The sequence below is a fragment of the Poecilia reticulata genome, chromosome 19 (genome assembly GCF_904066995.2).
Source record: "Poecilia reticulata chromosome 19, P_reticulata-male-v2, whole genome shotgun sequence".
Taxonomy (NCBI): Eukaryota; Metazoa; Chordata; class Actinopteri; order Cyprinodontiformes; family Poeciliidae; genus Poecilia; species Poecilia reticulata.
Genome location: NC_088848.1, coordinates 25171858 through 25185499, shown reverse-complemented (window position 1 = coordinate 25185499; position 13642 = coordinate 25171858). Strand labels below are relative to the sequence as shown.

General features: G+C 38.1%; 1 protein-coding gene and 1 long non-coding RNA gene across 2 annotated transcripts in view; one reads left to right on the top strand and one right to left on the bottom strand.

Annotated features, from left to right (window-relative positions):
- Window positions 1–8834, bottom strand: part of LOC145549086 (uncharacterized) — a 29803-nt gene extending 20969 nt beyond the window's left edge. The window contains exon 1 of the long non-coding RNA XR_014085034.1: window positions 8734–8834. This is a non-coding gene — a long non-coding RNA (uncharacterized LOC145549086). The remainder of the gene's footprint in view (window positions 1–8733) is intronic.
- The window catches only part of llgl2 (LLGL scribble cell polarity complex component 2), a 107459-nt gene extending 95399 nt beyond the window's left edge, over window positions 1–12060 (top strand). The window contains exons 17-27 of the mRNA XM_008438116.3: window positions 2678–2825; window positions 2911–3058; window positions 3316–3432; window positions 3506–3672; window positions 4906–5170; window positions 6296–6446; window positions 6537–6562; window positions 6761–6808; window positions 7066–7108; window positions 10653–10714; window positions 10792–12060. Of these exons, the coding sequence (XP_008436338.1) occupies window positions 2678–2825; window positions 2911–3058; window positions 3316–3432; window positions 3506–3672; window positions 4906–5170; window positions 6296–6446; window positions 6537–6562; window positions 6761–6808; window positions 7066–7108; window positions 10653–10692 (1153 nt within the window). The 3' untranslated portion in view covers window positions 10693–10714; window positions 10792–12060. The remainder of the gene's footprint in view (window positions 1–2677; window positions 2826–2910; window positions 3059–3315; window positions 3433–3505; window positions 3673–4905; window positions 5171–6295; window positions 6447–6536; window positions 6563–6760; window positions 6809–7065; window positions 7109–10652; window positions 10715–10791) is intronic.
- Window positions 12061–13642: the final 1582 nt, after the last annotated feature.

The following is a 13642-nucleotide window of genomic DNA, read 5'->3' as shown; positions in this document are numbered from 1 at the left end:
TCCAATGGTATTGCTCGTCATAAGGGGCCTTCAGGCTGCGCTTCGTCTGGTTCCTCACCTAGGGACCTGTCTGCCTTGGGTGACCCTACCAGGGGCGTGAAACCCCAGACAGTACAGCTCTTAGGATATTGAGTGGGACACTCAAAGCCCTCCACCATCATAAGGTGGCAGCCCATGGAGAGGGTATTGATTTTACATCTAAAGTAAATATTTCTCAAATAAAGTCTATGAACACAACTAATCATGGATCCCTCTAAAATACAATATGTGAAATGGCTGATTTTGGTTTTGAGAAAAGCAGATAAAGATGTTAATTTGGGAAGATTTGCTTTATCTTCCCATCATAGTCCCTTGAGGGACTATGATGTGATGTAATTTTAATATTACATCACATCATAGTCCCTCCAGAGTATCCTGGGTCTCCTCTTGGCCTCCTCCCAGTGGGACGTGCCTGGAACACCTCACCTGGGAGGCATCCTAACCAGATGTCCGAGCCACCTCCACTGGATCCTCTGGATGTGGAGAAGCAGCAGCCCTAGTCTGAGTCCCAGGAGTCTACTCAGAGACTCAGAGTAGATGGGGTGAGAGGCTCTCACCCAATCTATTTACCGGAATCTATATTTATGTAAATCTATATTTACTTGAAATATAGATTAACTGGTAAAATTGAGAGCTTTGCCTTTTGAATCAGCTCTCTCTTTACCATGACATAGCAATACAGTGCCCGATTCACTGCATATGTTGCACCAATCTGCTTATTGATCTTTTTCATTTTTCCTCACTCATGAACAAGATTCCAAGATGCTTAATCTTTTATACCTGGGGCAGGATGTTTTCCCCAGCCCAGAGAAGGCATTCTACCCTTTTTTGGCTCAAGATCATGGCCTCGAATTTGGAGACACTGATCCTCATTCCTGCAGCTTGACACTGTTGCGAACTGCTCCAGCAAAAGGAATAGATCACAACCTGATGAAGCCAACAGAATAACATCCTTTGTCAAAAGCAGAGATGTGATCCCAAGGCCACCAAAAATGGATCCCCTCAACACCTTGGCTGCACCTAGAAATTCTGTCCATAAACATTATGAACAGAATCGGTGACAAAGGGCAATCTTGGCAGAGTCCAACTCTGACCAGAAACAAGGTTCAAGGTTTGACCCTCTTCCCTAGAACTCCTGAATAGACCAGGGGGACTTTGTATTTTGTGTACAAAGTTTTTCTCTCTTGCTCTCGATGAAGGTGGACGCTTTTTTCCTCTGCTCTCTCCCTGCCCTAGTCTGCCCTGCTTTCTCTGTTTTTGTCCTGTCTTTTTCTATATTTTTGGAGCCTTTCTTTGCACATCATCCAAATCTACAAATTATGGATTTGGTCAACCGATCTCTCAATGCAATTGATCTTATTTTCGACGAGACGTCTGGGCACAGGAGAGCTCTCTTGTCCTGGGGGGACACACCCGGCGGGATTCACCCTGGATTTATTCATAACAGGATTTTTGCCGTTTTCAGCTTGTTGATTTCTGGATTATCAACAAATTTATGACGGACTTGGCCGAACTAGCAAACACTCAGACTGTTGGTGTGGACAGAGACGAGGACTCTAAAACTCACTAACGAGTTGAATCGATCTTGGAAAAGTTGCTAGTTTCGGCTCAGTGGAATGGCCAAACTAATTTGGATGATTGGGAACTGAGATGTATCGGAGAGACTTTAGGGAAGATTGAAATGTATAATCTTCCCGACCTAAGACATTCTGTTTCTGAATTGGCTTTCCCCGTGTGGCCTTGGAAGGGCTGCATATCTCTAATCTCCTCGAAGATATGTAAACGCAACGCTCTTCCCTCCTGTATCCATGGAGTTGCAAAGAAGCTAAACGCTCCTAAGGACATCATGGATTGATAACAATACCTCTATCGGACTCTGCCAGGATGCTCAGTAACGTTCCTTCATGGCCCTTTGACATCACCCCCTTCACTTGCGTCTTTGCTTTGTTTTGTCAGAAGGGCAGGTAACAATATTCAATGTCCATTCCTCTTTTTTGTTTGTGGAGTACGCCTATTTAAATCAATATTATACAGCCCAGAAATGGAATCAGAATTAGAATTAGAATAACTACGAACTTGGAATCCAGAAATACTTAACAGGAACAGTCACTGCTTAGTTTATATTACTTTTAACCCAGAAAAGGATTTAGAACTAACTTACAATTGTGGAGTACTCACTTTAACCCAGAAAAGGAATTAGATCAGTCACTCTTTAGCTTATTTTATTGTAGAGTACTCACTATTTAAAAATGGAATCAGATACTTAGCAACCCTGAACAGAAGTACTTAGTATACATACATTAGATTAGTTTTCTTTCCTCATTTTTCTTTCCTTTGGTTTATTTTGTTTGTATTTCCTTTTAACTTATGTAAAGCACTTTGAATTGCCTTGTTGCTGAAAATGTGCTATATAAATAAAATTACCTTACCTTATACAGTCACAACAGAACACACTCCTAATTTTCCAACATTGAATAATTATTGTTTTCGTATTACAGGCAGCGTTGTTGTTATCAATGCATTCCCTTTGTTTAGTGGCTCTCTTATTGTTCGAATGTCACCTGTTGCGGTTCTCATGGTTAGTTTGTTTTGAAGGAAATTTTATTGTTCACGTTTCTGTCGGTTCTTTAAATTACAGGTGCACATTAAATCCCAGTGACCAGCTCGCAATGGAAGGACCTCTGTCCAGAGTAAAGAGCATAAAGAAGTCCCTACGACAGTCATTTAGAAGAATCAGACGCAGCAGAGTTTCCTTGAGAAAACATCACATCAGCAATACCAACAAGGTAGCATTAACTGGATCAACACTGTTTTATTTTATCCAGCATAGCATTTTGCTGTTCTCTACACCTGAGATTTCTTCCTACATAGATTCAGGAGGCAAACGCTCGTCTTGAGGCTGAACTGGCCGAGATGGAGCTGGCTCCTGTCCAGAGGAAAATTGAAGCTCGGTCCTCAGATGACTCCTTCACTGGCCTTGTTCGAACTCTATACTTCGCTGACACCTTCTTGTCAGATAGTAAGTACTGATCCCAAACACTGATGAAATTAAGCTCTGTTTATGCACGACGACACTGGTTTGGTGTTGGTTGTTTTGGAGACTGTAGAAAGTACATTTATGACTTCAATTGGCTGGAATTCATGTATCCAGCCAATTGAAAGGAAGGCGAGACCTTAGACTTACTGACAAAGAGGAGGAGACTGCGTATGCAATAGCCAGAAGTATGACATTCTTGTTCAGTTGGTTTTAATACGTGGTTTGTCATCATCTTGTAGGTTCACACAACACCCCCTCCCTGTGGGCAGGGACTAACGGTGGAACAGTGTTTGCATACATTCTCTACATCCCTCCTGCGGAGCACAGAGCAGATGAAGCTCTTACTGCACAGCCAGGTGAGTGTTTTTACAGAACTGCAGTGTGTCCTCTCTTACCTCTGGCTGTATAACACTTATCTCATTTTTTCAGCTAAGGAGATCCAGCTGATGCACCGTGCCCCAGTGGTTGGGATTGTGGTGTTGGATGGTCACGGGGCTCCTCTGCCTGAACCTTTAGAGACGGCCCATGACCTGGCTCGCTCACCTGACCTGCTTGGCTCACACCATGTGTTGGTCATCTCTGAGGAGCAGTTCAAGGTCAGAGGGGAACACATGATGCACAGTTAAACTTAGCGGCCTTTGTAAGGAGAAGAGAAATGGAAAGCTGTGTAGCTGACAATGATTCTTGGTTTGGCAAGTAATAATGGGACAGTAAAATCATAATTATTTTTGTCATGCTGTGATTTTTACGCACCTTACATCCATCATATGGCGCTTATCTGATTTTGCGTTGTGGGTCAGCAGCCTAAGCAGGTAGACCCAGACTTCTCTTCTTCTCTCAAGCCACTTGGGCCTGCTCCTACGGGGAATCCCATGGTGTTCCCAGGCCAGCCGGGAAACGTAGTCCCTCCACCACATCCTGCCCCAACTGTAGGAGTTGTAATATCTCAAGGTCTTGTTCATAAATGAGAAAAATTGTTGCGGGGTATCAATTGGCAGATTGGTGCTGTGTCTACAGTGATGCAGGCGCAGTACTGATCTTTCCTGGTGCAAAGAGCTGAGCCAAAAATGTGCATTAGATTTTGTAATATGCTGTTTCCCTCTCTCTCTGGTGCTATACAAATAAACTTAACAATAAAAATAATAGATTTTATTCACAATGCTCTTTATATCTTATGATCTCAATGGGCAATTGAATTGAAACATACATTTTTCCTCACCATATGAGTGTGTGCTTTGCATTAATTTATTTTTCATTGTGAATTAAAATATGTGGGATGAGCAGTTTAATAGTGACAGAACATTTCTCCTCGTGGAGGTGAAAGTTAGTTGCAGAACCAGGGATATGTGGTCAGACTAACATTAATCAGAAACTGGACTTACCTATCATTTTCCGTGTTTAACTTAGCTGTACCAGTTTTAGTTGGCACATAGCTTCTCAGTGAGTGCTGTAATCCATTTACCAAACTGTTCCAGTCATGCTGGAAATATTCCTTCATACCACCAATTTGCTCGCCTTCTTTTTAATCAACAGTGAACCATTCATTAAGAGGGATGTTTATATCCCTTTTCTTTTACAAATTGATCTTCTCAAATAGAAAACTACAAACGTTTCAAGTACAGTTTAGTTGTCCAGCTTTGTAAACTTGGTCACTCCATCCCTTTTATTTTTACTGAAACTCAGCTCCAGATAAAAATGTTTTTTGCTTGATTAAAAATAACTATTATTTCTAGTGCAAATATTTGATCTGCTTACAACTAGAACTGGATGTATAGCGACTTGTTTTCAAAATTTTTGCTGAAAGTTTTGCTGTATTTTTGTGTGTTCAGGTTTTCACTCTGCCAAAGTTGAGCTCTAAGATGAAGCTTAAGCTGACTGCTGTGGATGGGTCCAGGGTGCGGAGAGCGGGTCTGGCCTGGTTTGGCAGCAACCGAACGGAGGACTATGGGGAGAGCGGATTGGTTTTTCTGACCAATCAGGGTGACGTGCATGTGTTGTCACTCCCACATATTAAAATGCAGATTAGGTACCCCTGCATCCGACGGGAGGATGTCAGTGGCATCGCCTCCTGTGTTTTCACCAAGCAAGGCCAGGGTAAACGTGCTTCTCTCTATTGATTTTTGACCTGAGATGCTGTTTCCTTTTTAAATTCTAATATATGCCAAATAATTAAGGTGTGTACAAATTCACTTGGTATTTAGTACGTTGTCCATTGATGAGACTTTGTCAATGGTTATCATCTAGATGGTATTAAATTTGACAACATTCTGTTAAGAAATAACTAAATCTGTAGTATGTAACTTTTACTAAAAAGTTATCCTGGAGGGGGTGCTGTGGTGGCGCAGGGGCAAAGCACAACCCATGTACTGAGGCCCTAGTCCTCATGCCGGTGGTCGCAGGCTCGATTCCAGGCCTGGTGACATTTGTCACATGTCTTCCCCCTCTCTCATAACCCTCCTTCCTGTCAAACTACCTTCAAATAAAGGCCACTAGAGCACAAAACACAAATTTAAAAAAAAAGGAAAGTTATCCTAGAGAAGAAAACATTCCAGAATTGGAACATTCTGAAACCAAGATGGAAAAAGAAACTTCTTAGGCTAAACTGGACCTTTCTCATTACATATTCTATGCACAGTCTACAGATGACTGCTGAAATTGAACAGATCAGTAAAAGGATCAACTTCAGAAGTTAGCATCCTCCCAGGAAAATCACAATCAATTCCTAAATAACCACACATCTGAAAATGAAACTTTATTGTCTCTAAAGGACAACAAACAAAGAATGCAGATAAATTTATTTACAAACACAATAAAAATTACAATAACTGTGACATCCATAATACACACAGTACAGTGTGTATTATAGACAGAGGCTGTAGTAGTCTATCAGTTTATCATCTCAGATTTTGTTATTGAGGTTAACACTAACGGGGACCAATGGATTCTTGTAACCTTTTGTGTTGCATGTTTTCTCCATGCATTTGTGGGCTGATGGCAGTAATCTGTAATGAGGATAGCTGGGGTGAGCAAAGATACATTAAGCCTTCCTCCTTCATAGTTGGGAAGCTCTGCAAGACCTAAAATGTATATTATAGTTCTCAGAGAAAAAAATGGTATTGGCCAAAAACCGTTGACAGAACAAAGAACGTAGAATTCTGAAATGTCTTAAGAAAACTGCTGTTAGGGCCTACTAATCACTAAGAACTTGCCCTTTTACAGGCTTTTACCTGATGTCTCCATCTGAGTTTGAACGATTCTCTTTGTCAACTCGCTACCTGGTGGAACCTCGCTGTCTGGTTGAAGCTCCTCTTCCTCCAGTCTTTTCTAACCAACACCAACCAAAGCTTGAAGGAGCCTCATCAGCCCTCAGGTACATGCTCTCTCCCTATTTTCCCTTTTGATTTCTAGCTCATTGCTTCAGTGTGTATCACATACACATTTGTCTTTTTTCTTCGTCTAGATGTACACAAGATACTGAGGATGCAGGTAATTTAATTTCACACACCAATTCTGCACTGGCATTTGGCTTCTAATGACTGTGTGTCTGGGTGTAGTGTAGAGTCAGTTGTTGCTGTTGACTAATGTGGTTGTTCAAGAGTTCTTTTTATTTAATGTCATACATTCATCATGCTTGTGACTGTACTAAAGTAAAGGATCCTCTATTTGTCTGATTGTGTGTTCTAGAAAGTGCAGCTAGACGTGTTATGGAGCATGCGTTGCTGAATGATGAAAGTAAGTCCTTGAGATAGTGAAGCGTGTGATGAAACATGGAACTTAAAATTCCTCAATGCAGAATCCATTTCTCCCTAGCTTACCCTTTTTTATTCTTATTTTGGTATATATTGAAGCATGTGCTTTTCATATTGGCAATAAGAGTAAACCTTTTTCCCAAGAAATGTTTAATTTACTTCCAGTATAGTGAGAAGCTTTCCTCTGTGACTAACCAGGACTAACACAAAGATTTAACTTGTCTAATGTCTTTTTCCCAGAGGTTCTACTGGAGATCCAAAAGTCTTTAGAGGGTGACCAGATGTAAGTATCTTTCCTGAATCCATCAATCTTACTTTTAGAAGCAATCAATGGTCACTAGTATTTTCTTAAAGGATAATTTGTTGTTTACTTTCAAAATATGAGTAAATCTATTTAGGCTGGCTAAAAAATAAAAAAAATGTGTGAGACTAACGGCATTGCACCAACTTTTTGCAGTGATATCTGCTGGTGGTACTGGGTGGCAAATAAAGTTTATAATGGATTTGGTAAATTATCTGAAAAATCCAACATTGATAGTCTAGAGACTGTTTAAGATTTTTAATTCAACTTAAGACAAACCAAAACTTTAAACAAAACTTGGGATTCTTCACTATATGGAAAAGCGAATACAACTCTTCCAGCCAAACATTCTGATATTTTTTTTAGCCTCCAGACTTTTAGTGCACTCAACAATAAGCTTTTTTTTTGCAGAGTTTCTATATTTAATATTCTGTATCCATGGATATAAAAGATATTTCTATATTTACATGTTCTTCCCATTTATTTTTAATGTAGTCACGCTTGGGAAGTTGTCTTCAACTTTGATATAGTTTTGAGAACTCTTGTGGTTATTTTCTTGTACCTCTACTTTAAAACTGCAGTATGTAGCTTTTATAAACATTTTTTTTCACACATGTATTTCACATAAAGTTCTGCTTTCTCTCAGGGTTCTGAGTGTTATCTAGAAACAACAAATCAGAGCTTGGAGGAGTGCTGTTAATCACCCTCACATGCATGCTGCTCATCCCTCTCCTCCTTGCGCTCTATGCTACCTGCTATGCTAGCAGGCTCTGCTGTCTTCCTGACATACCTGTCAAGTTTTGGATTTAAAAATAAGGGAAATTTTCCACCACCTGCTATGAGTCGTCCCACCATTCCAATGGAGGTCCAGTATCCCTTACATTGTAAGGCAGGTTTACAAGAAATTTAAAATAAGTTCTTTTTAAACTGTGCAAATTCCCCACTTGAAAAGGGATGGATGATCCCATGCAGACTCTTAATGTCAGGGATTTACTCGAAGGACCAAATAGTTTTCCTTGCTTTTACTTCCATTTATTTTACAGTGTATGGACATGTTCACCGTTGATCCAGAAAGTGCAGATAAAAACCTTTAAACAAACCCAAAAAATAATAATTACTAATCTGTATAAATTAATTTCACTCAAATGCAAAGGAAATGGCAAATTAGATAATACCAAGCAACCCATCACGAATTAAACATATAAAGTAATCAAAATTAAATACACAAGTAACTAGACTTATGTTAACTTTAAACTTAACTTTAAAGTTCATTTCAAGTTAATATTTATATTTACATTTCATACATTTCTTAACATACAAACATCTGCTTCCCAACATTAATAATAAATATTTATTATAAATTTAGCTTTAAATTATTCAAGTAGATGATAAATTAATTAACAATTGAACTCGGTACCCAAATCCATTTCAACAATACAATAAACAATTCAATCATAAAAGTCCATCAATCAATGAACGGCAAGCGTCAGCGCCACTTCAGTTTGGCTGTCACTATTAGGTGTTAATGATCTGATCGGCCAAACTGGAACGTAGGAATGTAGACAACTTTGCGGTCCGATCTCATAACAATACAGCTCATGTCTTACCGGCTGCCTCTCTGTTCATCTACAAGATCATCCAGCTTTACACAGGTTGACTTGGATCTGTGATTCAAACAGTCCGCAAACTCCTGCCCTCTTTGTTTGGCGGCTTTCTCTTCCGTCTTCTCTTTTTTTCCTTGTCCGTCCCTCTTTTAGGTCCGTGTGGAAGCACATGACTTTTTTGTTCCCTTTTTTTTTTCTTTTACTCTTTTTTTTCTGATTTGACTTCACAATAACTGCCTGTCAAACACTTACAAAATTGTCCTGCTTTTCAATTAACAGTTAGTTTTGTAACACCTAACTGTGTTACACCCCACCGTCTAAAACCTAACTGTGAGGCCATCTTTGTTTGGCAGGTGTATTTGGCAGACCATCACTTTTTGGCACAACACTTGGTTTGTTTCCACTGTCGGCACTAGCCTTATGAGAACTGCCTCCCCGGGTACTGCAGGTGGTAGTTTTCGCGAGGCTAGTGACTTCATTCAGTTTGGAGAGGCACATTAACTCTTATTTGAAAATATTATGTTACAATACTGAAAAATTACCAGAAAATACTAATACGACAGGAGAGAGGCGTAAAATACAGTAATTTCCCGGCCAAAACAGGAGGCTTGCAGAGCCTTAATGCTCAGACTAATTAGTGTGGCTATCGATGACGACGAATAAATGGTTTTCTCCACCATTAGCACATTAGCTACCAGACTTGGTCAGGATTCTCTTGCAAAGCAGATTTCTAATCTCAATGGGATTTTCTTGATTAAATAAATTGAATAAAAAATATACATGCATACACATACACAAGGGTGGGTAACAACACTAAGACACTTCTACTGACTCTGATTGGTTGTTTCTAGTTAGAACTAGGAACACAGAGAAAAAGCAGAGGAGCTCCATTTTTTCACAGATAACTGTTTAATTCCGTACTTTCATGGCATGTTGACAGTTTGAACAAACATGTAAGAAGCATATTCTTTTCTAAAAGTTATACACTGCAGCTTTAAAACTCTTACCATTCACTCTGGAAACTACGGCTAGCTGGGGTTTTACCTGGTTTCAGTGTGTCTCCTTGTGCTTACTTGTTCACTTTATTGTGTCCTGTTATAGTTCCATATACATTATTTTATTCTATGCAACAAATGTCTCAATTTCTTCTTTCATTTCCTGGTTGTTGCTCACATTTATTTTCCAGAGTGTTTTGTTCCTTTTAAGTAAATGAATATTGATAAAGACAATAAAATGATCAGGTAAATCAGTTCTTCCCATTTTGTAATTATCTATTCCATCTTCCATATTTATAAAAATAAAAAAGATACACTTGAATAAACGTGTGGACAAGACAAGAATGTATTGTCTCTTAAGCAGATGAAGATCCCGCCATACATCAAACATCTGCAGCTCTATTAATTGGCTGAATACATTTCTTCATTATCTGCAGACATAAGCTCATACAGCATTTTACGAAGTCCTATCATGAATAGGAGGTGCATATATATTAATCAAACTAACAGCAGGAATTCCAGTTTCCCTTTTAGCAATAACATATTTATCCTCTCCTTTATTCTTGTGATTTTTGTTTTGTTATTTTTTCAAAGAAAACCACAACTGAGATGAGTATTGCCATTTCCTTCTTGGCACACTCCTTACAAGTATGAACTAAAAAATTGGCTTTTATATAAACCCTGACACGGGTAAGAATAATTTGAGGTCTAATTATTTTAGTATAAAGTCTCCAAAATTACCTTAATCCAGTTTAAATTACATTACAAAATGTGGATAAAGATAAAGCGCTGAATATTTTTTAAATGTACTTTAGATTAGAAAAAGTGCTTTTTCCTTCATTCTTCAGTAAATGTTACTGTACTTAAATACAGAATAGTCTAAGCCTTTCAGTTTTAAGGTTGAAACTCTTTGTGGTTTGTCTAAAGGGCATTCCCAGGGAATAATGTGAACAATGCTGTTGCCTGAGATCAGGTTTTCAACTGCTCAGGTAAGACTGCTTAATTATTCTCGTATTTTGTGCATTTTGGGTAATTTACTGTTTAAGTTTTGTTTTTGTCTCCTTAGAGAATAAACCCATTAAAATGTATGAAGTGCACTGCAGTCACACAGCTTCTCTAACCTCCTGCTTGGCACACACAACCACTACTGATTCCTGATCCTTCTAAGAGCCATTTTAAATGGAGGCCCAAAGGCTCAGTGTTGCAGGTGTTTGAGTGCCTTAAGGATGCAGCAGACTGAAGGACGAGTCCAGGGCCTGCCTGTGCCTTAAACACGGCCTCCTTGGCATGGTGACTCGCTTCCAGCTGGAAACTATATTAAACATTTTCCTTTTCCTGCCCACAATCTGAGTCCATCAAACCAGTTGTGATCAGTCCTTAGAGAGGCAATGAATACCTTGATTGTGGTAAAAGTAAGTTTGGAAAAAAAATTTAATTTGAAGTTGTGGTTTTTTGTTTTCTTATAAACTAAGATGTTTATGGGTTTTGTTGTTTGTTTGCCAGTATTTGTCTGTATGTATATTGTAGTGATACACATGAATTAGCTTGATGCCTAAATTTAAAAATATATACTTTAAAAATGTACTATACTATATTTTTCACCCAAATTCTTTATACCTTCACACATTTTTAACGCTACACTAGGTAATTTTATATGGACACATTCTCTAATAACGTTCATGCAGTTAACTAATTTTTAATTTACTGTTTTTTTGGTTTTACTAGGGGTCATAATTTTAATAATGGCCTTTCAAATGTAGATCTTTGTTGTCTTACGATTTCTCCCTTTCAGAATTTATGATTTTCTGTAATCATAAGATAAGGAAAAAGGGCTGTTTCTAAATTAAACTCTTATTTTTTAGGGAAAAAAAGATTGTTTGTTAAAAAAAAAATGGGGATTCACACTACATTCTCAGTCCCACCCCTTCCTGTTAGCTGTGAGGTAATCTGACCACAGGTACTTGTGCACTACAGCTCAGCACACTGTTCTTCTTTTGGGGGGAACTTTTAGTTTTATAAATATTATTATTGTTTTGTAAACTGTTTAAGCCAGCAATAATTGATGTGATTTTGGAATGTAATTGTAAGTGATGATAGAAAATTGTTATATACTGTAATATGTATGTGACAACTGTGCCTATTTTAACTGGGATCGGCTGCTATTTAGATCACACTAGAAAATATTTTGGTACTGTATGTGTTTGAATGCTTGGTGTTTTAGCATCATCTTGCAATATATTTTTGTAGTAAACTGATTATGAAACCTGATATTTTTCAGTTGTATGAAATTTTACACTGTAGTTTTCTTATACACAATTATATGTTTTTCTTAAGACCTTTTGTCTGGTGTCATGTCTGTGGTACAAAGGTTTGTAAGAAATTACCTTGTTAAACAGCTAATATCTTCAATTTCCATTACCTCCATCTTAACCTTGAGTTAAGCTTGCTTGCCAGCACAGTTAAAATCATAATCAATAGAGCAGCAATACATTATTCACCATAACAACCACTAATTTTAAAAAAGGCATAAGATCAGACGTTTTCTTCCAGCTTTTAAATAATTTGAGCAAGGACGATAGCATGCTAGTGAACTGCTGCATTATTGTAAATAAGAACTTACCTGATTAAGGTTGAATTTAAAATGTTGAATTTAAACTTTTTATTTCCACCCTACAAAGTTCCCGAATGCCTCTGTCCAGAGCTGTTATTGTATGAGAATAAACAGGGTGTAAAGTTTTAAATGCTGCAACTTCCGTTTCCTTGGCACACTTTTGCATTCGTTTACAAAGACTTGTGAGTAGCAATGAAAGAGCTGCATCAGCCAAATAAACCACCTTACACAACTTTATTGTGTGCTATGGATTACCAGACACATAAAAATCTGGTCCCTGATTTGTCTAGTAATCCATAGCACACAAAGTTGTCAAACACTTTGCCACCTTCTTCGCTTTTTGGTTTGGTATTCCAAAAGCAAACTTTGTATAATGATCAGTAATAAGAATGTATTTTGTATTACTTGGGTCTGGTTCAAGTGGCATCTAGTTCAGGGACCACAATTTGATCTAGCCTCCTAAAAAAAAAAACTCAACATCACTAGGGTTGTACAGACTTGGATGACTCCATATTATATACGAGGAAATCATGATTTAATCAGACACTTCAAAGGCTTGGGATTGTGGAGCACAAACGGAAAACTAACTGGAAATAAGATGTGAAACTTTTATTGCACATCAATAACTGCACCAAGAACAAAGTTACCGGATTTTTTCCTTATGATTTCATGTTTAGTCGTTCATAACTTCCAGAAAACATGGCATTTGGCTTGCAAGTGGAGCATCAGTACTCACTCCGATTTTGATGAGAGATTTCAGCCTTGCATTTAAGAGAGCTTTCAAGCTGCTTCAAGGAATGTGCAAAGTCTGCACCATCAAAGTTAGAGGAAGGAAATGGTTGTTATTCAAAAAGTTTGAAAATTGTGAGCAAATGAACTTTTTTACAATGTAACATTTTGAGAAATTTCAGGCATTTCCTAAAAATTTAAAGGAACTTTAATATTTCACACAGGTTGGGTATGTTCTGTTATGAAAAGATCAGGTGCAATATAGAAAATTTAAAATATATATACAGTGGTGTGAAAAAGTGTTTGCCCCCTTCCTCATTTCCTGTTTTTTTGCATGTTTATCCCACTTAAGTGTTTCGGAACATCAAACCAATTTAAACAATAGTCAAGGACAACACAAGTAAACACAAAATGCAATTTGAAAATGAAGGTGTTTATTACTAAAGGAGAAAAAAAATCCAAACCATCATGGCCCTGTGTGAAAAAGTGATTGCCCCCCTCGTTAAAATATACTATAACTGTGGTTTCTAACACCCGAGTTCAATTTCTCTAGCCACACCCAGGCCTGATTATTGCC